At 36.2% G+C, this 27,466-nt stretch overlaps 2 protein-coding genes and 1 long non-coding RNA gene across 4 annotated transcripts in view; 2 read left to right on the top strand and 1 right to left on the bottom strand.

Moving 5' to 3' along the window:
- The window catches only part of LOC141377804 (uncharacterized), a 304,437-nt gene that overhangs the window by 51,773 nt on the left and 225,198 nt on the right, over positions 1–27,466 (top strand). The gene's annotated exons all lie outside the window — the stretch shown is intronic.
- The window catches only part of rab34a (RAB34, member RAS oncogene family a), a 626,412-nt gene that overhangs the window by 475,655 nt on the left and 123,291 nt on the right, over positions 1–27,466 (top strand). The gene's annotated exons all lie outside the window — the stretch shown is intronic.
- traf4a (tnf receptor-associated factor 4a) overlaps positions 17,198–27,466 on the bottom strand; it is a 76,924-nt gene continuing 66,655 nt past the window's right edge. The window contains 4 exon segments of the mRNA NM_205762.1: positions 17,198–18,863; positions 20,924–21,298; positions 23,278–23,433; positions 26,410–26,571. Coding sequence (NP_991325.1) covers positions 18,606–18,863; positions 20,924–21,298; positions 23,278–23,433; positions 26,410–26,571 — 951 coding nt within the window. The 3' untranslated portion in view covers positions 17,198–18,605.

The following is a 27,466-nucleotide window of genomic DNA, read 5'->3' as shown; positions in this document are numbered from 1 at the left end:
GCCAGCTGGGTCAATCATTTGCACGTGCTCCTCTCAAAATTTGTTTAAAAATCAACTTTACTTAAATGTAAATTTGAAAATTGTGTAAAACTACAGATTTTTTTAAAAAAGAAACTCTGAAGTCACTAAATTTAAACTTAAAAATTATGTAAAACTAAATTTAGATTTTAAAATGAAACTCAAGGTTATAAATCTAAATTTAGTTTAAAAATAAAATTGTAATAAAAAAGTCTAAAACATAGATTTGTTTTAAAAATGAAACTGTATATGTCACTTTAAATTAAAATTTTGAAAAATGGTGTAAAACTCAATTTAGTTTGCAATACAATGGCTAAAAATCATTGGAGCACAATTAGGTTTTATGCATTGAAAATACTTTTATCTTCAAGCTACTTTAAATAAGTAATAAAAAAGTACAAAACTAAATTTAGTAAAAATGGTATAAAACTAAATAAAAAGCAGTTGCAGCTCACCCAAAACAATGCTGCCAGGATTCTGACCAGAGCTAGAAAATCAGAGCACGTCCTTACACTGGCTCCCTGTTACATTCAGAATAGATTTTAACCTGTTAGCCAGCACTCATTTTTGGAGATTTATACATACAAATCAAAAATAAAGAAAGTTTCATGCAAAGAAATACAAAAAGTTATACATACCGTGTTTAATAATTATATATATATATTTTATATATATTTAATTTATATTTCACATTTGAGAAAGATAGCATGCAAAATGAGATTCCTGCAAAAAGTTTTCAGAGACTATATTGGTTTCCTTCTCTTTCTTAAAATGACCTTCCCAAACTAAAACAGTTGCTAAATAATTTAGGCAACATTCAAAGTTCATGTATCTTTGGAAATAAGACACTTTAGGCTTTACTGTTTATCATCTAGAGTTTACAAAGCTCAAAACAAACAAAAAAGATAGATAAAAATTGCACTGCACTAAACATTTTATTATTTTTATAAACAAGTATTAATACTGGTCTATAAATCACTAAATGGCCGAGGACTTCACTACATTTCCGATAAACTCACAGAAAACAGATCACTCAGATCATTAGGATGATGTAAACTAGAAATTTCAAGAGTTCAGTCAAAGCAGGGTGAATCTGCCTTCAGGCTGCTACGTCACTGCTGGAATCAGCTTCCAGAAATGATCAGATGTGCTCCAACATTAGGCACATTCAAATCAAGACTTAAAACTCATCTGTTTAGCTGTTCCTTAGAGTGACCACTTTGTTACGCCCGATAGATCACACTATTATGTTTTTATTTTCATTTTCATTTGTTTATAACCTGTTTTAACACATTTTAATCAGTTTTTAATATTTTTTTATTCTTTGTTTTTATTTCTTATACTTGTTTATGTAAAGCACTTTGAATTACCATTGTGTAAGAAATGTGCTATAAAAATAAACTTGCCTTGCCTAAATTCAGCTGTAAAAATTAAATGGCAAGTCCCTTTAGGTTTAAACAAAGAAAGAGTATAAAACTAAACCTAATTGTAAAAATGAAACTGCATCACTTTAAATTTAAACTAAAAAAGGGTATAAAGCCAAACTTTGTTTTAGAAATGTAAGTCACTTTAAATTTAGTTTAGATAAAAACAGTTTGGAATTGAAAGGACAAAATTCATTGTGCATTCAAAGTGCACAATTACTTTTGATGCATCGCAGAAACTTTTATCCAAAGCAACTTACATTGCACTAAGGGGATCCATGTTTCAGCTCTTGTTTTCAATGTGAATCAAATGTTTTTTTTCCCAAAATACACAATATAGCCAATATGAAGTAAACCCTGCAAACTTTGCTACTGAACATAGAATAAAAAGTTAAACTTAATGTCAACACAACAAATGAACAATGACAACAATGAATAAATAAAGCAAAACATGCAGCATCATTTATTAAACCTGAAATGTGTGCTGGGTCTCACAAAGCATTCTGAAACCTTTTCTGACATGATATTTGAGAGCTACTGTAATGGTAATGATTTGAGAGCTCTTTAAGGCTATTTTGGACCAAATTTGGTGTAAAATATGCCACCTTCACTTTTTACTTGATCGGAGTATTTTTATTTTAGCAAACCTTTACTTCATTAAATAAAAAAAGCTAAATGTTGTGTTTTCACTTCATTTTGTGTTTAATCATTTTTGTTAAACATTTACAATACATTATGACATACATTTATTTAATTTCATTAGTTGTTTGTTATTAGTTAGTTATCACACAGTTGTTTGCACAGTTAAAATTGCATTAAGTACGTTAAAAATAAGTACATTTGTGCTCTGACAAAAAAGCTGAACACTGAAACAGATTATTTAAAACTGTTGCTGGAATAATGTTGTATGATGGTATCTGTAATTTCACTCAAGTAATTCATTCATCAGAGAGTTTAAGTTCAAGTTAATGCTGAATAAAATGTAACAGCTTGACACCAAAACACACTGGGGGTTGAATTGTTCTATTTTGGGGTTGTTGTTTTTTCCTTACATGCATCAGACCTTATTTATATGTGAAATAATGGAAACTCTTACATGCCTGTTAAATACTGGCACCTCTGGTGAAAGAGAAATTAAAGAAAAACTGAGCAATGAGAAAACAAAATGCAGAAACAGAAATAAAAAAAGAGCTCTTGACCCCCTGACCTGTTCTGTCACACGTCAGGACGCCAACTTTGATTTGAACATCCTTTGAACTTCTATTTCAAATCGCTTTAGCATCTAAAGACTAACCCAGAGCCGTTCCATTTGGAGGCAGATGAAACTCAAATCATATGCTTCATTTACATATGACAAAGTCTGTCCAATGAAAACATGTGTTTTCTGAGATGAATGGAGCGCCTTACACTGGACGTCATTCTGTCAGGTCAACCTCCCATCAACCACCCAGAACACCCTGCAGTGCAGTCGCTTAGTAACCCCTTAGCAACTGCAGAGCAATATGCAAGAATACTGCAACAGCAGTAGGTTTACATGGACACCAATAATCTAATTTAATACAATTAAGACAATACTCTGATTAAGAGTCTATCATGTAAACACATTTAGGATGATCTTAATCCAACTAAAGTCATAATTGAACTAAACAGAAATGGAATTAAGACTTGTGGAGTATTCCTATTTTAGTCACATTATTGAAGTGCACATGTAAACACCGCAATCAAACTATTACCATTATGTAGGACTTTTAGCCGCATTTTGCGACAGGATAGTCCATACACACATGGCTGTTTGACACTATTCTCTGCGCCTACTGAGTTAGTAAAGGACCACAGACGCACACATCATCGAATGCAGAAGTTTTTCCTCATTCGGTGTACAGTATTGAGGAAAATATTATTCATTTTCTATTAAGAGTTATCCTTTATGTTTTGGAAATATGTTGTATGTGTTTTACCTAAAGACATGCTGAATTATTATCATTACAGTCATTCTTTACTGGATTATTTTGTACGCTCTGACAATTGATAAATAAACTAAAACTCTGCTTTCTCTGAAGTTGTGATTTGCATACTAATGAAGCACTTTGCAGAAGGAGCTATCTTGAACAAGAAATATGCAGCAGAAACAATACAAATAACGTGAGTCTCTCACTTCTGATTTCCTGTTTAACCATTTATAAAAACATATTGGGTTCTGTGGAGGTCTCAAAGCATGTACATTTAACTGGTTCAGTTCTTCTGTGCAGAAAAGGGGAACTACAGACGGTGTAGAAAAGCTGATGGAGACAACCCGCCTTCTCCTTCTTCTGTAAATATAAACTGGGGCTGCGTCCGAAACAGCATACTTCCATACCATACAGTACGTTAAAATCAGTATACGAGCCGAGTAGTATGTCCGAATTCATAGAATTCGCAAATCAGTATGCGAGAAGTACCCGGATGACTTACTACTTCCGGCGAGATTTTGAAGTGGGCATCTTATGATGCCCCGCTAACGAATTCATGAATAGGAGTGAAGCGACACAACTGATGCAGGTAGGTCACGTGACCATGAGAAAATTGCGGATGCAGTATGTCCGAATTCCATTCATACTGCTCACATTCACACTGTATAGAACGTACTTTTCTAACGGCCGAGTAGTACGTTTAAATTTAAATGCAGTGCCTACTGAGTAGTAGGCGGTTTCGGACGCAGCCACAGTCTTTAGTCCTATGAAAACACTCGCAGAGCATTGGGTGTGTTCTTTAGGATAACATTGTAAATGTGTCATAAGGACATATTTGTGCGACCCAGGGCACTAATCGAATTATTAATTTGTACTCAATAAATTACTAATATTTTTGAAATTGATCTCCGCCTCCTGAGTTTGTATTGAACATGCATGGAATAATAGAGCACATATTCCAACAGTATCAAATTCCATGAAAACAACACTCTTCCAGCTGTCCTTTCTTCATACTCACTTCCAATCCCTCTGTTTGCCATGAGGCATGAATGAAATGTTCCTGAATGAAAGTGAAACTATCAAACTGCAGTTAAAGTTGGAACAATTCAAAATTAAACACCCGAAATTACATGGAATTTTGGAGGAAAAGTTGAATAGCATGGTGATGCAACAACAATAATTGGTCTAAGTGCTATAACCACTAAAATGGGATCATGAGAGGAACATTCAGATTAAGGCAATTCATTAGATTACTGATGTCCATGTTAACATAGTCAGTGTCAACCACATAACATCCTGGCAAGCATGTAGAGCAAACATCACTGCAAAATACAAAAGTGAAGTCGCATCTGTTGCTGTTCCTGTGATTGCAGGGAAGGGGGAAAAGCCTGTAATTTGTCCTTCTGATAAGGAGCAAAACATATCAGTGCGACCATAAATATTCTGAAAGAATGCAAAACAAGTTTCTTCACCAGTAGCCTATGAGGATTAACCAACTCACAATATGCACAAATATTTGCAAAGAGGTAGCTATACATTATATGAGCTATTAGATATGCCCGTGACATTTACATGCACACACATGTTCTCTCTCTCACGCACAAAATCCCTCGCTTTCCCCACCTGCCAGTGACTGTTTATTGAAAATTCATAAGTCCTAATTAAAGAAAATGTGGTCAAATATTGCACTGCAGAGAGCCAAACTAATTTTAACTTCTCTATAATTGTAAGCAGGGATGTGACTGACAACAGGGGTGCGGACAAAAATGCAGGTTTAATTGGAAGGTCGGGTAAGCAGTGGTCAATTCAGGGGCAAACAGATGTATAAGGGCAATCCAGAGTCGTGGTCAAAATGACAGGCAGATGGTCACAAGGCAGGCAGCAAACAGGATTAAACAAACAAATGAGGATCAAAACATGGAAAAGCAAGACAAAGGAAATGCGTTGTAATGTCATTTAAACAGATACTGGCCCGTGCAGAGACTGTCCAAAGGGCATGTGCAGAATTTATTTATTTTTTGTTGTTGTTGTTGTTGTTGTTGTCACGCACGTACTGAAGAGCGGTGTTGTCGCGCGCGTTATGATCAGCGGTGTTGTCGCGCGCGTACAGCTTTAAAACGGGGGGGGGGGGGGTTGGTTGAGGTTGTTGGAGCACACGTACTCAAGAGCGGTGTTGTCGCGCGCCTACTGAAGGGCGGTATGTGTCACTGGGGCACTATTGATCATTTTGGAAGGGCACTTTCTATCCAAGACTAAAAAGGGCATGTGCACTGCACTGGTTGAGCCCTATGTGTGCACGTGCCTGAATAGATACCAAGACTCAGCTACAACTGTGTGTATGAGAGGTGTATATATAGTCTGTGTAATCAGTCCAAAAGCAGCTTCAGCTGTGAGTGTCTAATCAATGGTGACTTGGAGCAGGTGAGTGTTTGTGCTGCATGGCTGAGATCAGTAGTCCATAAACCGGCAGATTTGTAGTTCGTGTGAATGTGGGTGTTTTCCAGTGATCTATGATGTTTAGATCTCTGGTGATTGTGACAATAACTTAGCAAATGACCAAGAAGTAAGCAGGATAATCAATGGCTTGTTGTGCGGTAAGCACAAACTTAGATGTGAGTTGATAAGATTAAGAATGCACATTTTTTCCAAAATGGTTGTTGGTGTTGATTGTCCAAGATCCGGCAACTACTATAAATTACTGAGACCCTGCCAACAATGTAGAGGACATTATATTTTCATGAAATCTTTTTTTTTTTTTTAGCTACTCTGTAAATTCCTGTTGTACTGTTCAGAGAACATCCTGGGCTTACTAGTGATATGTCATTTAATTGGCTAGCATGCTAGGAACCACTTCCTGCATTGCATCCAAAATGGCCAGCAAACAAACAAACACATTTTATGGGAAGGAGAGAGGTATGCAAAATATAGCTTTTAAAATATTTTTTAATATTATTATTACATATATATTTATTTATTAAAGTGTCAGGAACAATAAATTTAGCTTTCAAAGCTGTTAACTTGTTTGTGTTTCAAAATATCATCCTTTTTTAAATGTCCACTATAGTGGACACCAGGACCATCTTAATGTAATTAATGACTTAGAGTCTGACAATCAGACAATTAGAGAATGACAATCAGTTTTAAACTATTTTTATGTTGAGTTTGTTTTGGATTTAGACTAACATCTAAAAACCTTTATTTTAGTTTCACAGGGCTCTTAAGTAAACAGACATCTCATCTTATCTGTGGGACTCATTGAAAGCGACACACATCGTTCAATGACATTTAGCAATGCAGTTTGCCGAGGGGCTCACCAGCGCTGGAAAAACGTAAACAAAGTTCAGTCCTTGAATCTAAGAGTGGCTCTACTGTTGTCTCATTTCATCAACTGAGAGCGTTTTATCTGTGGCTCTGCAGTGCACGTGACTTTTCCAGTCCGAATGGGAAACATGTATGAGCTAATGTGTAATTAGACGTTGCTATTTTGACTGAGCTCTGCCCTCGAGGAGCTGCTGTTTGAACTGCCTCTGCCAGGAAAACTTACAGGCCATCAGTACGACTGTGGGTTTGTGCAGTTTACTCTTTAAATAACTCTGACTTCAGCTCGGTGCTGGAAAAACGACATGGCTGGAGAAACACACTCAAAGACACTCTTTCAGTTAGCAAAATGTCATAAAATAGGTAAATATGATTTCATAAAATACTAAGTTTGTGCAACATCCACATTTTCAGTTGCTCTTTGTGCTTTATATACACTTATTTTGTTGTTTTTGTTGCAGAGTTACAGTGTAAAGCTTGATTTTCAGGCAAGCCTGCTCCAGTTTGTGTCCTCAATTAATTTAATGATCTTTAATATTTTGAATTTGAACTGCAATATCTAGTTCAGCCTTTGTGTAAAAATATTCCATACTGCACCTTCAATTTAGCAATCTAGCAATTTTATAAAAAGTGACTTACAAATGAGGATGAAAGAAGCACTTCAAATCACCATACAATAGTTTCTTACACAAATGTTCAAGACATACTCTATTATGCTGACCTCACAGTCAATTATGCTGACTTTACAAAATTTTAATACACTACCTGACAAAAGTCTTGTCGCTGATCCCAGTTGTAAAAGCAATGAATAAAAACTTTTCTTGATCACTTGGAAAAGTGGCAGAAGGTGGATTTTTCCGATAAATCATCTGTTGAACTGCATCCCAGTCTTCACAATTACTGCAGAAGACCTATTGGGGATGCATGGAGGCAAGATTCCCACAAAATTCAGTCAAGTTTGGTGAAGAAAAAATCATGGTTTGGGGTTACATTCAGTTGGGGGTGTGCAAGAGATCTGCTGAGTGGATGGCAACATCAACAGCCTGAGATATCAAGACATTTGCGCTGCTTATTACATTACAAGTCACAGGAGAGGGAAAATTCTTTATCAGGATAGCACTCCTCATACTTTAGATTCCACATCAAAGTTCCAGAAAGCAAAGAAGGTGTAAAAAATAAATAAATACATTTGAATAATCTATAATAAGATTACATATTGAGAATAAAGATTTTAATGTTTTTTATTTATATATACTGTGTATTATTATCTGTATATTAATTAGTATTATAAAAATAAAAAACTTAAATCTAAAAAGAGTATTTTTGGTCACTTCATATGATAAAAAAAACTAAAATTATATATATATATATGTGCTGGATAAGTTGGTGGTTCATTCCGCTGTGGCGACCCTAATTTAATAAAGGGACTAAGCCAAAAAGAAAATGAATGACTGAGATCTACATACATAATGAGAATTTTTTATTAATAATGTTGTATAATTTTTTATAAAGACTTAACAAAGGCTTCATTATTTGATCAAAAATACAATTAATATTGTTATATATTATTTCAATTTAGAAGCAACTATTTTCAATATAACATACAGTCACCGGCCACTTTATTAGGTACACCTTACTAGAACCAGGTTGTACTCCCTTTTGCCTTCAGAACTGCCTTAATCCTTCATGGCATAGATTCAACAAGGCACTGGAAATATTCCTCTGAGATTTTGGTCCATATTGACATGATAGCATCAGGCAGTTGCAGCAGATTTGTTGGCTGCACATCCATAATGTGAATCTTCTGTTTCACCACATCCCAAAAGTGCTCTATTGGATTGAGATCTGTTGACTGTGGAAGCCATTTGAGTACAGTGAACTCATTTTCATGTTCAAGAAACCAGTCTGACATGATTCATGCTCTATGACAGGGTGCGATATCCTGCTGGAAGAAGCCATCAGAAGATGAAGACACTGTGGTCATAAAGGGATGGTCATGGTCAGCAACAATACTCAGGTAGGCTGTGGCGTTGACACAATGCTCAATTGGTACTTATGGGCCCAAATTGTGCCAAGAAAATATCCCCCACACCATTACACCACCACCACCAGCCTGAAGTGTTGATAAAAGGCATTATGGATCTATGCTTTGATGTTGTTAACGCCTATTTCTGACCCCACCATCTGAATGTCGCAGCAGAAATCGAGACTCATCAGACCAGGCAGTGTTTTTTTTAATCTTGTATTGTCTAATTTTGGTTAGCCTGTGCGAATTGTAGCCTCAGTTTCCTGTTCTTAGCTGACAGCAGTGGCACCCGGTGTAGTCTTCTGCTGCTGTAGCCCACCTGCCAAATTGGACGTGTTGTGCATTCAGAGATTCTCTTCAGCATACCTCGGTTTTAACGAGTGGTTATTTGAGTTACTGTTGTCTTTTTATCAGCTGGAACCAGTCTGCCATTCTCCTCTGACCTCTGGCATTAACAAGGCATTAGCACCCACAGAACTGCCGCTCACTGGATCTTTTTTCTTTTTCAGATAATTCTTTGTAAACCCTAGAGATGGTTGTGCATCAAAATCCCAGTAGATCAGCAGTTTCTGAAATACTCAGGTCAGCCCATCTGGCACCAACAACCATGCCAATATTTTAAATGCAATTTATTACTGTGTTACAGTACATGCATATATCTGCACAGTACATCATTTTAATTTTTAGTAATATTGATAATAATTTTAGTAGTAGTATAGTAACAGTATAGTAATATCAGTTCAAAATACAGTATTTGGAACTTTTTATCAATATAATCCTTTCTTTCTCGTTAAAAGTTAAAATTACAAATTATAAAGGTTTGACTCAGCACATTCTGGAACAGTAAAGTAAACATATGTGTTCAGTATGTTCAACTCGTAGGTCTCGCAAGGTTTAAAGTGCCGTTTCAGGGCTGTCCTGCTTTACCAAGAAATTAAACATCTCTTTTTCTCTGAGGGATTTTAGAGAAGCCTTTATATGCCTTTTTTTCTCCAAAAAGTCGCATAAGCTCTTACCGAGTCCAGAGAAAACCTCTGGCAGGAGATCAAAGTTGAGCACGTGTCTGTTTGACTTCCTCTCTTCATCTCTGGAGGAGATCGGCACATGCAGAGTAATGAGACACAGCCTGCTTTCACTCACTGCCGTAAAACAAAGCAATAAAAAAGTGCAGACTTGGCGCTCTTTGTGAGGGAATGAAATAAAAGCTGCAATATTGGGAGACATTTCAGCCAAACTGTAGCTGTAAAGACCTATAAAAGGGTCATGACATTTATTTTTTTATTTTGTAATATGCGTCTTGAGGTTCACTTAAGATGTTAGGTATAAAAAATAAAAGGTTTTTCAACACTAAAATGTAGAAAAAGTGCCTATCAGTAAATGGTACATGTTTTGGTGAGCTTACTGTAAGTCATTGCAAAAGACTTATATGTGTGCCTTGTCTACCTTGCCAATGGCCTTACACAAAAGATTTGGGATGTGTGTCTGGGCTACCTTGCTAAATGGATTAACACTAGTGTGCTACGATTTCCAAAGTGCATACATCGGAAAACCTAGTTTTCACATTGCAGTGAGGACTTTAAAAATGGAGGCTATCGAAAACAATGATGCAGTTTTGTCATGTGATAAACTCAGCTAAAATGATATGAGACAATGCTTGCATTCAGTAAAGGCAAAAGTGTCCACAATTTAACAAATCAATAATAATGATCTGGATATGAAATCAATGCAATACCCTTGTGAAGTCACATGACAATTTGGCAAATGAGCAACAAAGACTCATTCTGAAAATGTACCCCAATATATATTTCTGGAGATCGCCAATTATGTAGCCAGAGGTACATATGGCTGCATTTCCTCTTTAAACTGAATGCTACAAGTCGGTATGACGCTGTTTCTTTCTCGCTTACTAGCTGACCGCGTACGTCCATATGGCCAGCTTTTCCGCTGTTACCGGTTTGTCTGGTAGCTTGACATGTACATCGGCGGACTTGAGAAAAAGAGAGGATTTGACCGCGACAACAGGGTTTGAGTCTGGTGAAGGACAGTTCTAGAAAGCAGTTAAGACAAAAACAAAGGCAAAAAAATAATAATTAACAAGGAAATAACAGGGTGAGAATGTGGTAAAATCTGAAAACATGGTAAAATTCAGAAGAGGCCTTTTCTTTTTCTGAATTGCTTTTTAAAACACTGTGATTGGGTTTAGGAAAGGGGGTAAAGCAGGTCAATCTTTGCTTTTTTAAACACTATTGGTTGGGTTGAGATAAGATTCATTCAGTCAGATGACAGCGGCCTCTGGTGGACTTACGTGAGAACAACAGATGCGAATGGAACTCTGATCTAAAAAAGTGTACACTGCGGCCAGGTAGCTCCTGGGACGTATTTTGCTCTCTTCAGAAATGTATTTAGAGGTACAGATTCAGAATGAGCCTGGGTTGCAAATGAGTCAGTATTGATTTAAAAATGTTTTGTTGATAACGAGGACATTTGAAGCATTGGAACTTGCAAGGTGTTGCAATGGAAGAAAGAGCTCTTATATGCCAGAAGATCAAGGCAGATTTGATTTCACATGTCATCATGACCCCTTTTAAAGTTTTCCACACCTTTTCACCAGTGCATTTCCATAACCTCTCTAGCTTTTTTTTTTTTTTGTGTTCATTGCATTCATTTTTAAAAATCTTTTCAAACATATTGCACACCAAAAGAGCGGCTGATGCAATATATTTGTGCTGCGTGAAACTGTACTTTTCCACAATAGAATTCTCCATTTTATTACTTTTCCAGACTCCACTCTCTCATATTCCCAGAGATTTCTCAGCAAGCGTGGGAACTCTGGATGTACATCATTTTATTTTATCTTACACCACGGACACTGCTGAATGTTTCTCAGGGAGTTATTTGAGACTGAATCGGAGGATGTGCTGTTCTTAAGTGTGGTTGCTTTCTTCAACAAAGGCTTTGTGGAGCTGGTCTGGTGGGCGGCTCCCGCGGGATGCCTAAATATTTGAGAATTTGGGCCATTGCAAACTTTGAGAGAGCAAATAGAAGCTTGTGTTAAAGAAACTGCAACCGGTGTCAGGAAATAACATTTACATCAAGAAGCCGACTTAACAGGAGAGACTTTTTACAAAAGAGCAATGTTTATGATTAGCTTGTTAGTTATCTCTGTCTTTTGTGTCAAATTGATTTTAATTTTTAAAAAATAACCAAAATCAATGGTCTCAAACTCGAAACCTGGACGGCACAGTTTTGCTCCAATCCAATCAAACACAGCTGATCCAACTAACCAAGACTACTATAGACTATTAAGCAGCTAAAGCTAAACTATGCAGAGCTGCGGTCCTCCAGGAATTGAGTTTGAGACCATTCATCTACAGTGGCAATCAGAATTATTAACTCGCCTGAATTATTAGCCCCCCTGTTCATTTTTTTCCGATTTCTGTTTAAGAGAGAGAAGATTTTATCAGCACATTTCTAAACATAATAGTTTTAATAAATCATTATTAATAACTGATTTTATCTATCTTTGCCATGATGACAGTAAATAATATTTGACTAGATATTTTTCAAGACACTTCTATATAGCTTAAAGTTACATTTAAATACTTAACTAGGTTAAGTATTTGCCAATTAAGTATTTGCCAGTAAGTATTTGGTTAAGTATTTGCCAGTTACATTCAGAATAGATTTTAAAGTATTATTTCTGGTCTATAAATCACTAAATGGCCTAGGACCTAAATACATCACAGATATGCTCACTGAATACAAACCTAACAGATCACTCAGATCTTTAGGATCATATAAACTAGAAGTTCCAAGAGTCCAGTAAAAGCAGGGTGAATCTGCCTTCAGCCACTATGCCCCTCGCTGCTGGAATCAGCTTCCAGAAATGATCAGATGTGCTCCAACATTAGGCACATTCAAATCAAGACTGAAAACACATCTGTTTAGCTGTGCCTTTACTGAATGAGCACTGTGCTGCGTCCGACAGATCGCACTATCATGTTTTTCTCTTCTTCATTTTACCTGTTTTTATGTTTTGTTTTGTTTTTATGCATTTTTATTATTTGTTTTTATTTTTATTTTACTTGTTTATTTTATTCTTGTTTATGTAAAGCACTTTTGCCATTGTGTATGAAATGTGCTATATAAATAAACTTACCTTGCCTTGCCTAGGTTGTTTATGTTAACTGGGCAGGTAAGAGTAATTAGGCAAGTCATTGTATAACTTTTTTTCAAAGTTATTACAAACTTCATGCATCCTTATGGACAATTTTGCTTAAAAATACTTTGGCTATTACTGGAAACAGCATACATTTTAAAATTTTAATGTAAATACTTTCCTCTCATTTGCTTTAATAAATCAGTTTTACACTTAGTACAATTTACTTTTACACAAAATTCAATATTTGTGAATGAGATTTATGCAGCTTGAAGCGAAGATGCCACCAAAATGACCAAAACTGCACAAATGAAAAGTAATAGGGCAAACTTATGCCCCTGCTCAGGTAAACTGAGCAACTATGATTGAAGCAAATTGTGAAAATGAATAAAAATGTCAATTTGCAGCATTAGATTGAGATCATAGAGCTTAAAATTCAGCATCGTTTTGCACATAGAGATTCACAATAAATATGTAAAGCACAAAATTCAGTCCATGGCTGAGCACAAAATGACAGGGTCTCTGCAGGTTTCACCAAGTTAAATTTAAGACTTTAATGATATTTTTAGGAATTTTAGACCAGTGGTCCTCAACCACCGGGCCACAGAACAGTACAGGCTGCACAGGAAATCATTAATTATTTTCATTTTATTCATTATCAGAGTCGGAATGATCTATTATTTTTAAAAAATCACCGTATTCTCTCGCTTACATTTTGATCATTTGAGCATCCAAATTTAATCCACAAGCAGCAAAATGACTAAGAAACTGATGTCTTTGGAAAGTTTCTTTGCAAAGGGGAAAAGACCCACAAACTGCCAAGGAATGGATCCACAACTATTTGTCAACAAATCAGGTCAATCCAGCATGTCTGTCAAGCAGATCAATAGCTGGAGATTGCAAGGGGGTTCGCAAATGTTACTGTAAGGACAATAATTAAACTATTATGGTAAATAGAGTTAAAATGACCTTTTTAAATAACATTTTAAAGTTTTATTGAGATGGATTGTTGGTGGTTGTAAGGGTGTTGGCCAGATTGGGTAGCAATACATGAACAAAAGATAATTAAAACCCGTTTAAAAAAAGATTTAAGACTTTCAACACAACAATTCAGTAAATTTAAGACTTTTTAAGGCCTAAAATTTAGATTTTGACATTTAAGACTTTTTAAGAACCTGCAGACAAGCTGCAATCAACAAAAACCCAGGGTTTTGTGACTAATTTAAATCTCTCAGATGATTTCATTATTTTTTAAATTTGGTTTTAATTGTAGAGTCTAGGGATGAAACAATTCACCTGACTGGGCAATAAACCAAAAAGTGATGGAAATCAACATTCAGAACCTATAATCGATCAATTTTTTCCAGGTCAATTTTTCTATTACTTTCCCTACCGCATGTGGAGTCAAGAGACCTCGCTCTGTTAAGGCTGATTTAAGCCGCCTTTCCACTGCATACAACAAACGAAAGCGGCAGACCGGAAAACATTCAATTTCCAATGGAGAGTAGTCCGGGAGCGGCGTGGAGTTCGGATCATCTCCATATGCGGAAAAATCAGATCCAATCTGAGCTGCAGTTGAAAGTGTTTACCTATTGATTGAAGTTGTTGCACATCTGCCGGTTCCCGCCTCTAAATGTGCTAGTTAGCTTCTTGTACATTAAAGTAGCATTCAGAAAAAAACCCGTAAAGGAAATTGGTAGAGAGGCAAAAAAATAAATCAAATAATCATTCATTTATCGTAATCGAGTTAAAATAAAATTTAATTTAATTAAAATTTTATTTAATTTAAATTTAAATTTCATTTAATTGAGATTTTAGGCCAAATTGCTCAGCCCTATCCTTACTCACGATTCAATAAGAATCCCAATACTAAACTCACAATTTATGATTTAGTCATGATTTTTTTTTACACAAAATTATTTGAGATAAATTTAGGGTGAACAAGAGCCCTTTCATATTTTTCTCAAATATTTATATATATATATATATATATATATATATATATATATATATATATATATATATATATATATATATATATATATATATATATATATATAATTTTTATATAAAATCTTTTCTGTACTTACTAAATTGGAATTTTTAAACAGAATCCATATAAAAAAGGAAATAATAATACAAACTAAATAAGATTCTTTAATATAAACAAACTAAAACTTTGACTGATCAGATACATTACAAATTTAGAACCAATTCCAAATCAAAAATGAACAAAACAAAATAAAAGAATCTCTTTTATACAAACTACAACTGTGCTGGGATTAAACATTTTTTAAAAAGAAATATCAGAATTTCTGTTATAAGCTGAGCTCTTTGCACATTTACAATGTGCCCTGCTCATGAAAAAAAATAAATAAAAAAATCACTGGGGACTGAAATGGCTAATGTGAAGAGAAAGGCCTTTCCTATACCAGAGAGCAATGTGTATAGAGGTAGTCAATGGGCCCTCTGCTTTACGGGACTGGCCACAGGCATAAAATACTAATTATAATATAGAATATAATAAGCAAATTATTAAATTATGCATAAACTAAATTTGAAAAGAGAGGGTAAAAACGAAACAATCTAATACCTGGTTCTGTAACAGCAAAGCTTTTTCTTTTAGTCTGAAGTACATCTTTACACTTTCGCTATGAAAACACTGATGCACCATGTGATCTCCGTAGCATTAACACTGGTCGGAAAAAGCAGAGCTGCCAATCCTCTGATCAGCATGGTTTGACCTATTAATAGCTTGCCAGGAAGTGGTGGGTAATGGGATCAGTACAATGAGGTGCCACATCAGATTCCATAGGTACTGAATCCGGATCCGACTTGTTCCGTCACAAATTAAGCCCTGCTGACGTCATCACATCCAACCATTTCTGTTTGTTTAACAGCCTATGGTTAATAAAGAGGTACTTATATTTGCACTATGCTTTATGTATGCATGGCAATTGAACTAAATTTATTGTTGCTTGAATACAGTATATTATTATAGATGTGTAGTTAATTTGCAGTAATCTCTCAGGCGTAATAACCTCAGACAAGTTCCAAAACTGTCACTAAAATATCTGTGATTGTGAATAAGTAAAGAAAAAACGGTCAAAATAAATTGTTGAAATAAAAGAGAAACAGATCAGTTTGACACCTCGCGCTCGCGGTGCTAAATCATTTGCTGTTGGTATGCAGATGAGTGATCTGCTCTCAGGCTGCAGGTATAGGAGAGACTGCTGAACAAGGACTGGGCCGCCTGTGATGCCTAATTCAGACTAGCAGTGACTTTGTAGCTGCCTGTCGCTCTGGCTGGAGGCCTGCTTCAAATGCAGGGGTGTGTAGGTATATACAGCATGAATACAACCGGCCTCTGAGAGATGATCACGCGATCTCTAATGGTGTTCCTATTGGTCGCGCAAGAAATTCGCTCTTCATTTGCATTAGACAGTTAAAGGGTTCTCAACTTCGCAGTGCTCGACATGCCCACCTGATCGCCAACTGTCACTGTCGCTTGCGTTTTCTGTTGAAATGAACGGTCGCTTGTTGCTTTGCCAATGTGAGTCGAATGAAAGAGGTTTGAGTGCTCTGAGGCGGGGGAGGGGCCGACGGCATCAGCTGCAGCTCGAGTAGGAATGCTACAGTACACATGAGAGTTTATAAAAGTCTCCAGTAACACAAAAAGACGCTAGATTAGCCGCTAGTTGCCTTTTTGAAAATTGACAAAGTCGCTGGCAACACTGCTGCTGATGTTCAGGTAAAGCAAGTTGCTGGTAAACAGCACTCCCTCTGTACAAAACATGTATCGCAATTCAGTCAACATTTGTACCGGTTTAAATAGTCACAAATTTAAATAGATTTTCAATTGAATAAAGCTGCGGTCACACTATGTTTGAGCTTGTAAAACTCTAGTATGGAGCTGCAAAAAGGGGTGGGATTAAACAAGATGATAAGAAATTTAATAAAGTTAGTGATTGGTCCATATTTTAAATTCCTGACCAGAGAGGTCATGTTTTGATCCTTGATTGGTCTCACGCAGTCAAGTGATGCGATTTCGCAGGTCAGAGTTCACCAAGCTTGAACCTTGCAACGCAGCGAACTGTGAAACTTATCGCACAAGCTTGCGTTTCCAGTTTGACGCATTCACATGCGTATGAATAGAAGTCTATAGGGAGAAAAGTGCAGTGTGACCGCAGCTTTACAGTGACTTGTTACAGCCCTAGTAGACTCTCAAATAGATTGTTTAACTCCATTTTGTCCCTGTTTTCCAGCAAAATGTTAGCGACGACACACCAGATCAGAGCCCAACTTGTAGACATTATTTTATTTCAAGTGATATTTGACAAGCAATCATCAAATTAACATATAAAAACATCTGCACCATTTTCCTGTCAAGCTCAGATTATGGCGCCTTAAAATAAATACTTCTCAAGAGGAAATAATACAGACATAATATGCAAAAATCCAAACCAGACAAAAAAATAATAAATGACCGAGCAAATGCCACAGAAGGTGAAACGTGAAAAGGGTCCAACGAACAGCCCCCGAAACTCATCGCCAAAAAAGTATTGTAGAAAACATCCGAAGTACTTTGTAAAATACAGAATCTTAGCAAAAAAAGTCTCTTTTTTTCTTTTGTTTTTCTTCCAAGGTTTTCTCAAAATTGTTGCAAAATATTAGCTGGTATCGTAGCGGGATTAAATGCGAAGAAGAATGTGCTTTTTGCATTTTTTTTTTCGTTATTAGTATTCACATATAATATATTATAATAATAAGGATCAACAAAAAGTCCTCCACTGGTCTGTATGGAGCAATGGCAGCCATATTGCACAAGGCTCATCTTCCTCAGGCACATGGAAGAACTCTCCACTTGCTCACATGCTGCTTTACCAGGCACAGGTAAGCCAAACTACCAGCGCCGCTCATTTCTCGGTTCATCATCCACCACAGCAAGACAAAGAACTGAGCATGTCGAGTCCAGAGTTCACATTCGAAATCCTCCTCGCTTTGTGACACAATGCTGCTCACATTTATATTTTTCACATATCAAAAACTTTTGGTTCCTTTCGCTCATCCGACCGTCAAGCCCTCACACGCTGGTTAAGAATACAGGATACAGTACAAAACAACAGAACTGGTCCATGAATGAATCTCCCCCCTCTAACTGAATGTAAACAATCTCTCGCAATGGCTTTCGATCCGAATCCGACTGCATGAGTTTGATTTCCATCATACGATAAGGATTAAAAAAAAGCTAGACAAAAATGCCATGCTCGGAATCATCTCAAACGTCGACTAGTGTTGAAAAAAACGCAAGTACTACAATGCACCGTGGAGTCGAACGAGTTAAGCTACATTTAGTTCACAGCCGTTGTTAGTTTACTTAAACTAGTTGAATCTACGTTCAGTTGAGCTCACACCCATTTTTCAACGGGGTAGAAAGAGGGTTAGTGTACGTCTTGTCAATCTCAAAAGGTTAGGAATAGCCTTTCACAGTCCAGAAATAACAGTTGAATTAAAACAAATGTTCTAGGCACTACTGAATGTCCAAAGGCGTTGCTGTAGACTGAGGAAGAATAGTGTTAGAAAGCAAATCCAAGAGATGACTTTGCGAAACACTTCCATATTTTGGTACGGCTCCTCAAATCTGGCCGATTCACCAAACAGACGGGCTCTGTGAGGGGATAAAACAAAACGTCAACACAAATGTTCACCCCTCAGGCCATGATTTTTTGCGGGATCTCTATGGAAGCTTTGAGGAAGATGGAGTTGTCGCGGATGTAGTTCCTCTTCTTGATCTCCTCGTGCGAGATGAATTTGGGGTAGCCGAAGCCCAGCGTGCTCTCGTCCAGCGAGTTGCGGCTGCTGCAGGGCTTCTGGAAGTTCTTCCAGTTGGGGTCCGGGTTGAAGGTCTCGGTGATGTGCTGGGGTTTGGATAGTGACGGGTCGCTCTGGTCGAGGATGGAGAAGGTCACCTTGGAGGACATAAGGATAGATAAACAAACAAATAAATAAATGAACAAATAAATAAATAAATTAATTAATAGAAAAAATGATTTTGCATATTATTTTAAATATACAAAAGAATTGATCTTGCTGTTGTTGTTTTTGAACAACGGTGTGATTTTGTAAACAAACTGACATTTAAAGGGTTAAAATAATCACAATTGATGCTGGTAAAGAGATTTGTCAGTGAAGATGGAAAAGGTATTCATATATACTTTTATGGCCATTTTTGTACTCTGAGGTATGGTGGCTGAAAGAGCTCAAACACTTTTAAGTTAAGAAAACACATGAAATATATATTGCCAATAAGCAAAAACTAATTCTAGAAACATTTGTTTTGATTGTGCAGTTTCTCTATCTTTATTGAAAGTGTCAGTATGGTTAAAAAGCACTATAGAATTTACTATAAATTACTATAGTATTTTTTTTATATACATGTTGGTGTCAGACAACTGAAAATAGATCTGGTAGCAGATACTGCAGCCTCTGTTACTTTTTATCTTGCTCTTTTTTATTAACACATTATTTATTTAGCATATGTCTGATTATTAAACTGGTAAAATGACTATAAATAAATGAAATATTCTCAAGAATAAAATAGTATGTGTTGTTTGGAAGACTTGCATTTTGACAATATTATATTGTCATTCTGGCATTATATAAAGAGTGGCGTAAAATGTTCTTAAAATGACAATAATATGATCACTATTGTTTATCGCAATATACTTCAGTGCATTATGGGTTATATTTTGATGATCCAGGTGCAAAGTCTAAAGCGCAGGGCGCAAAAGCAATTATGGCATGTCAGAATCCACTTTTGCTATTTTAAGAATGGAAAAATCAGCTTTGCGCCGTGGCACATGGTCTAACAGGGTTGTGCTTATTCTCTTAATAAGTTATAGGTGTGTTTTGAGAATAAACCAACCAGGGTCTCGTCTCCCATTCCCTTCAGAAGTAATTGCATCGTGCCATAGCACATTTGCTATTTACATGGCGAACTTTGTAAGTGGAAAAACTGAATGCTTCACTAGTGACACAAAACAGTTAAGCAGAGCATCTAGAGCACGAGAATGAGAGAATGAGCCTCCTCATTCTTTACTTTCACTCTTGTGGATAAGGAAACGTGTTGTACGCAGACATCCATTAGCCTACATAATACATTTTTTATTAATCATTTTTTTATATTACTTTTTTTGCATTTATTAAGCGCAAAGATTTGTTTCAAAACTGTTTCTAAATTCAGTTCTAATTTCCAGCAAATGAATGAATAAACAATAATAACAAAGTGTGATCAGTTATTTCCAAATACACATGCTGTGTCTCATATGGTCTAAAACCTGACAAGTGGGCAAACCTAAGCTTGTTTTTAATAAAACAAATATAAATATGGATATAATAAATAATACTGCTACTAATAATAACATTATACAAAAGCAAATTGTCATGAATTTACTGGAAAAAGCCCCCCAAGATGAAGAAGGCATGAGGCAGTGTTTTTTATATTTATGTAGGCTAGAATATAATATGTTTCGTAATAGTTTAATCCTTTAATTCTTTTTCCTTTTGTAAAGATATTTGTGTATTGCTGTACAGCCTGTGTGTATTAAGCGATGTTTAAGTGAGGCGCACAACTAACGCGCTCTGCGCTGGACTTTAGACCTGCTCTCAGCTGGTCTATTGAACAGTGTATTTTAGTTCCTCAAAATAGCAACGCACCAGCAATGCGCCTCAACACGCCTCCTTTTTTAGACCAGAACGCCTATGGGCACACATATGATTGGAAATGCATTTGCTATTTAAACAGCGTTGAAACCCAAATGAAATAAATAAATTGATATGCATTTATGAGCTTGTTCACAAACAAACAAAATAAAAGATTTTTCTTCGCTTTAGATATTGTGATATTTCAATATTGTAAATTCTTTTAGCTACAATAATTATGGTGTGAGAAATCCATTATCATGACACTCCTAGTTGAGTTGGTGCTATATTTGCCCATGTTATACATAGTTTAGATCAAGAAGATCACCTTGTATGAGAAGGGCCACTCGAGCAGGTTGTCGTATTCTCCGGGCAGCACGCGGATGTATATGGACAGATGCGAGCCTTCACCACTGCCGTTGCCATTTAGAAAAGCAGACACCTGAAGCTTATACCCGTAGCGGTGCGTGTAGAAAGGTGGACTGAAGAACTCGTGGTTGTTGCGCAGTTTGGCCTCCTGCAGTTTGCGTGAGTAGTCAGTCAGTTTCCAGATAAGGACGCCATCGTGACTGACCGAGAGCTCCTCCATTTCGCGTCTGAGCTCCAAGATCTCCTGCCTCTGGCGTCCCACGAGACTGCACATCATGGTCAGGTGGGATTTAGTGCTTTCTTCCAGATGCCGACCAATCGCCATCTTTGGGCACTGGAAACCAGAAAACAGATTTGTGTAAGGATAATGTGACTGTGAGTGTTGGTTTTGACTCCTGTTTGATTCTATCAGAATAATCGTTGTAGAATCAGTGTTTTACTGGCAACAGTCTACACTACCTGACAAAAGTCTTCTGGCCTATTCAAGTTTAAAAAGTAATTTTGCAAAGGAAAAAGAGTAAATATTGTGTATGACTCTCATGAGCTTGGAGGACTGCATCCATACATCTCTGCAATGACTCAAATAACTTATTAATAAAGTCGTCTGGAATGGCACAGAAAGTGTTCTAGCAGGACTCCCAGAGTTCATCAACATTCTTTGAATTCATCATCAGTGCCTCCATCTTACCCCAGATGTGCTCAATAATGTTCATTTCTGGTGACTGAGCTGGCCAATCCTGGAGCACCTTGACCTTCTTTCTTTGCTTTCAGGAACTTTGATGTGACCCTGCTGAAGAATTTGCCCTCTCCTGTGGTTTGTAATGTGATGGGCAGCACAAATGTCTTGATACCTCAGGCTGTTGATGTTGCCATCCACTATGCAGATCTCTTGCACGCCCCCATTCTGAATGTATACCCAAACCATGATTTTTCCCTCACCAAACTTGACTGATTTCTAAGAGATTCTCCATGTGGGTTCCAATAGGTCTTCTTCAGTATTTGTGATGATCAGGATGCAGTTCAAAGATGATTAATCGGAAAAAATCTACCTTCTGCCACTTTTCCAAATGATCAACTAGAAGTTATTTTTTTGATCTCACAACTGGGATCAGGTAGACTTCTGTCAGGCAGTGCATATTGCTGTATTAATACATTTTTAAAAAAGTTTTAAGGCAATTAAATAGTTATTTTAAACTGAACATGGTTAAAAAAATCAATCAATAAATACTTGATGATTCATTTGCAAATGCCACATTTAAAAAAACTGTAAAAAAAAAACTAATGATCTATTTTAATTAATTAAATGCAATTTGTCTCTAATTAACTCCAATGACTGGTATATATAAATGACATTTCAAAACATAAACTGTATACACAGTTGTAACATGTCTGTTTATCTGTCCATTTGAAAACAAATGTATTAAGTTTGTTAATTATATTTTAAAACATTTTAAACATGACAAATAAAACCAACATTTCAAAAGTCTTTGTATTTGTCCACTTGAAAAGTACTATACATTTGGCAAATGTAACAATCCTACCACTTCTAGACACAACTTTTAAAAATATTGAGTATATTAACCCTTATGTGCTCTTCGGATGTTTACATCCACTCTGGGGTGATTTTGAGTCTTAGGTTGGCCACAACGTTCTCTGTGTTTCAGCAAACGGAATGATTTTTGGATGACACATATTTTGCTGTTTCACTCCACAGAACTCAATATAAAAGCCAGAAACATTTTCACATAGGCATATGTAAAGGGTTAATGCTGCCAACTGATAATCAACAGTAAAAATGAAAGGTTTTATCTCTTCCCAACAGGAAATAAAACAACAACAGTAAAATAAATGCATGATTATTTGATGTCATGGCTTCACAATCAAAACATGTTGTTATAACGAAAGTCAATGGGGAAAAACAGCCACCAACACAAGGAAAGGGTAGTCATTTTTAACAGTACACAAAAGTTAAGTATTTTTTAATAAAAAAAGAATACTTAATATACTTATTACAGTTTACTTAATATACTCAATTACAGTTTGAGAGAAATACTACATTACAGCATATCAGGAATAAACAACAAATAAATAGAACAAATTATTCATTTAAAAAGCAATTAATTTTTACGCTAATATTTAATGTACTAATTCATACTGCATTTAATCAATTAAATGTCTGTGTTTACTTGAAAAGTACTTTCCTTTACATTTAATACAAATTTCAAAACTAATTTATTTATTTTTATTCATCAGGTTTCCACTAATAGCTTGAAAGTCAGGGTCACAATTTGCGTGAATGTGTTCAGCACTTACTCTGTGTTTGCAGCCGGCCTCTTTGAATGGGCAGAGGACCAGCGCACTGCCGCAGCTCTCCTTCACGTGGTTGGCCAGGTCCTCACGGGCGATGTTCGGGGTGCCGCACTGATTGGGGCACTGCACTGGGAAGCGAGGGCAGTGATACTGGTGGTTCTGTGGAGAGCAAAGGCAACAGTCGGGCATTAGCACTGACGTTAATCTGGAGGTTGTGCTGTGATTTCTTTAGCAATGACAGCTTGAGCACTGAGGCGTGAGCTCCAAAATATGCGTGCGATCATGAAAATCATCATGAGATCATCTCAAACACCAGATCTGACAAAGTTGGAATGTTTTATAAAATGCTTTTTTTGTTTAAATAAGTAATACTTCAGTTTAAATGCCAATTCTCATTATTAGCTAATGGTGTATTATCAGTCTATTATTAAGATATTGGCAGTTTATGAATACATGTAAAGTACATAGTCTGCATGACTTTATTGTACATTCTTAATCCTAAACAATACCTAAACCCAACTACTACCTTAATACCTATTAATAAGCAGGAAATTTGGAGTTTATTGAGGCAAATGTCAGAGATAATAGTTTATTAGTAGAAAGAATTGTTCTGGAAAATAAAGTGTGACCAAATTTTTATCATATTTTCTCATCTGCTTTAGAATCAAGGTTGTTTGTGGTTATTTGGTGTCTTATGCCATTTTAAACAACAAATATTTAGATGAAAACTTTTATGTTTTCGCCCTACCATTTTGATAAAGTTTTATGTGTTAACGATATTTGGCAATAATGGACAAAACTGCTGTATTACGCATTCCAGGCCAGAATTTGTCATCGGTTGCTTGGTGCTTTTGTCTATATAATTGTGTGTGTCTAAATGTGTGAAAGATGCGTCTTCACTTTTGGTTGTAATGTTAAGTAAATCCACTCTTTGCTGATGAAGCTAATGTAAACACTTGAGAAACAACAACACTACCACATATTCTGCCGTAGTTGTGTATGTTTGTTTGCACTTGCCTTTAATATACACTCTACTAAACACATACTGTGCATGTACATGATGTCATTGTTTTCCAGAGACTTTCATTTTAGGCGTCGAACACGACAAAAACTTTCACTTTTAAATCAGCTTTCAAATGTATGCAATATTAGTTCAAAAACAACATTGTTTTGCAAACAAACAGGTAAAATGTATAAAAAGTTTCCCCTTTTTTGCTGAAAATGTCATATAATTGGCCAAGAGTGTCTGCACTCATGTTCTCATTCCTCAGCTGATACAGCGTGACACTAGAAAGGCTGAAGTCACAGGTTCAGATGCCAGGAAACACGCACTGACAGATGCTCGGCATTTGGATTGAAGTGTAGGCCAAATATTAGTCATAATATAGGAAATGGCGCACCAAAACATGTGAAACATGAATCCTCCTCTGTATGAGAAAATGAGAACAACTTTTCTTTTGGTTTGAAAACCTAAAAGTGCCTACAGAGGCTGTATTTTAAGATATCATGCGCTCTTAGCATGAAGGATGTTCCAAAATGTAGGTGACTTAATTATCCCACCTGCTTATATTAGGCCAAATTCACCACCTACACTGTGTGCATCCATAAGAAAGGTTAAGTGACATCCAAGAGAGTGGACAAGGTTAGAAAAATGTATATTCTAAAGCTGTTCAGCAATAAAATGTATCTATAAATCTGGTCCTCCAACTGATTTCACAACTTAAAATGTTGTAAATTTTGTTGATTTAAAAAAGTAATGTCTGACCCTGGACCATAAAACCAGTTTTATTTTGCACTGGAAATTTTGTAAGTACCCAAAAACACATTGAAAGGGTCAAAATGATAGATATGTTATGCCAAGTCACTAGAATATTACATAAATATCATGTTTAATGAAGACATTCTGTCAATTTCCTGGCAAAAACATCTATTTACACCATAAAGCAGTGTATTCTCGCCATGACTAGAATGTCTGTGGAGTCATATCCGTTTTGCAAGCAGTTCCATGATGCAGAAACAGACAGCAAACATTAAAAAATCCAAATAAAATGGTCGTTGATTATAAACTGTAACAATTTAGTGCCATTTCCAAGCCTACCCACAAAACGAATGCAAATATATATAAAACTGTATATAATAAATATTAAAAATATCTAATTAAAAAATATATAAATATATTAGTAATTTTCATTGTTAAGCTCTTCATGTTAGTAACTTTAAAGTTAATTTTCCCAGTGTTTAGATTTTTTTTAATCCCTCATTTCATTTCATTAAATCCCGATTTTCAAATAGTTGTATCTCGACAATGTTGTAACATTGTCCTATGCTAACAAACAAAACATCAATGGAAAGCGTATTTATTTAATATTATTCAGCTTTAGGTGATGTATGTAGATCCAATGTAGACTTATAACATTTCGCATTTATGAATTCATTATTTTGTTCCCTTACTAAAACAATACTTTTCAAATTGCAAAAGATTTAACATATTTAAATCCCTGTTTAAAAATGTAGATAAATACACAGATAAATCCTTGCAACATATTTGTGTGTAATATGTTGGAAAGACTGTGTTTCTGTGTTCATAGCTGATTTTTGAGCATTATATTAGCTTAGCAACATGCTAACATTCAAATCCATTCAAAATCAACAACAAACTGCAAAAAAATGAGTCACAACACACCACCCGTGGGATCTAATTCACAGAACGGTCACATCTGAATCCCCATGACAGATGTATGAAGACAGCGCACCATGTTTTCGAAAATGGCTAGCATGTCTATTAGCCTGGCAGCTGAATCTCCCAGTGTTTCCAGCATGTATACCTCTATGTGTGAACGCAGGTGTTATGAAAAGAAGCGAGGCCAGCCCAAGCTGTGGTTGGCACCAAACCCACAATCAAGTATGAAAGCCAGCGTTTATGCAGTCAGAGGCTCATTGCCATCCGCCCAGCGCAGCCTCAAAACCCCTTTTAATTCGCCACTGAGCGGCTACTGTTCCATCAGCACCCGACAGGAATAAAAGTCAACAAGCAAACACTATTAGCATCCGGTTTCGTGTGGTACTGATGCCAGGCCACAGCTGAGGAGTGTAGAGCTGAATGAGGTACAGTGGTTTGCTTGACTTGTCACTCACCTGGATTGTGTCGTACACAAACTCTTTGCCACAGTATTTGCAGGGCTGTGTGCGTTTGGGACACTCCGTCATGGTGTGCTGGGACAGGAGTCGCCGCATCATTCTTGCGCCACACTTGTTTTCGCAGTAAACGCTCTCCTGCGGACAGATGCCTTGGTGGTTCTGAGGGATGCCAAAGAGATGGAGATGTCAGAAGAGTCAGGTCAAGTCACAATAATCTCAATGGAGCTTTATACAATGCAAACTGTATTAAAAAACTGCTTTACAAAGAATTTAGATGAATAGTTTACAATCAGGTTTAACAATAAACTTATTAAGTGATATAATAATCTGAAAAATAGCAACATATGTTCATACATAAGGTCATGTTTGGGTTTTCAGCCAGATCACATGAGAAAACATAACTATGTTATTTATTTATTCATATTGTATTGTCAGAAAAGTGGCTAAACTACTCTGCTTTGGGGGATGAGAAAATTGTACTAAAATGTACAAATGAGTTTGTATAAATTAATAAGAATTAGCCACTGAGTTATGAATTACTGTGGGATTGAATTGGGATTTCATTCATTCCTTTTCTTGTTGACTTAGTCCCTTTATTAATCTGGGGTTGCCACAGCGGAATGAACCGCCAACTTATCCAGCACGTTTTTACGCAGCGGATGCCCTTCCAGCCGCAACCCATCTCTGGGAAAAGTTAGGATTTCACATATATAATATATACATTGTGGAAAATGAGTATTGAACACGTATTCATTTATCTCAGAACAACCAAAGAAATCCATATATGCAAAGAAAACAGATCTAATTAGTATACAGGGGAGATGTAGAAAGGCAGTGAAAGCCCAGACAGCAGCTGAAATCTCTCAGTAGTTTTTCAGCAAAGCTTTGCCCTTCGTCATTATAAATAAATATTAACTGCATTAATCCAACCTCTAGATTAGCAGGAGGATGAAGATGAAACCAGGGTGAACATTTTAGCAAAACAATGATGCAAAACACAGCCAAGGAATCTCTCAAATGCTTTCAGAAAAAGAAAATCAAGCTGTAGAATGGC

The sequence above is a fragment of the Danio rerio genome, chromosome 15, assembly GCF_049306965.1.
Source record: "Danio rerio strain Tuebingen ecotype United States chromosome 15, GRCz12tu, whole genome shotgun sequence".
Taxonomy (NCBI): Eukaryota; Metazoa; Chordata; class Actinopteri; order Cypriniformes; family Danionidae; genus Danio; species Danio rerio.
The sequence above is the reverse complement of the archived record's forward strand: the minus strand, read 5'-3'. Positions and strand labels throughout refer to the sequence as shown.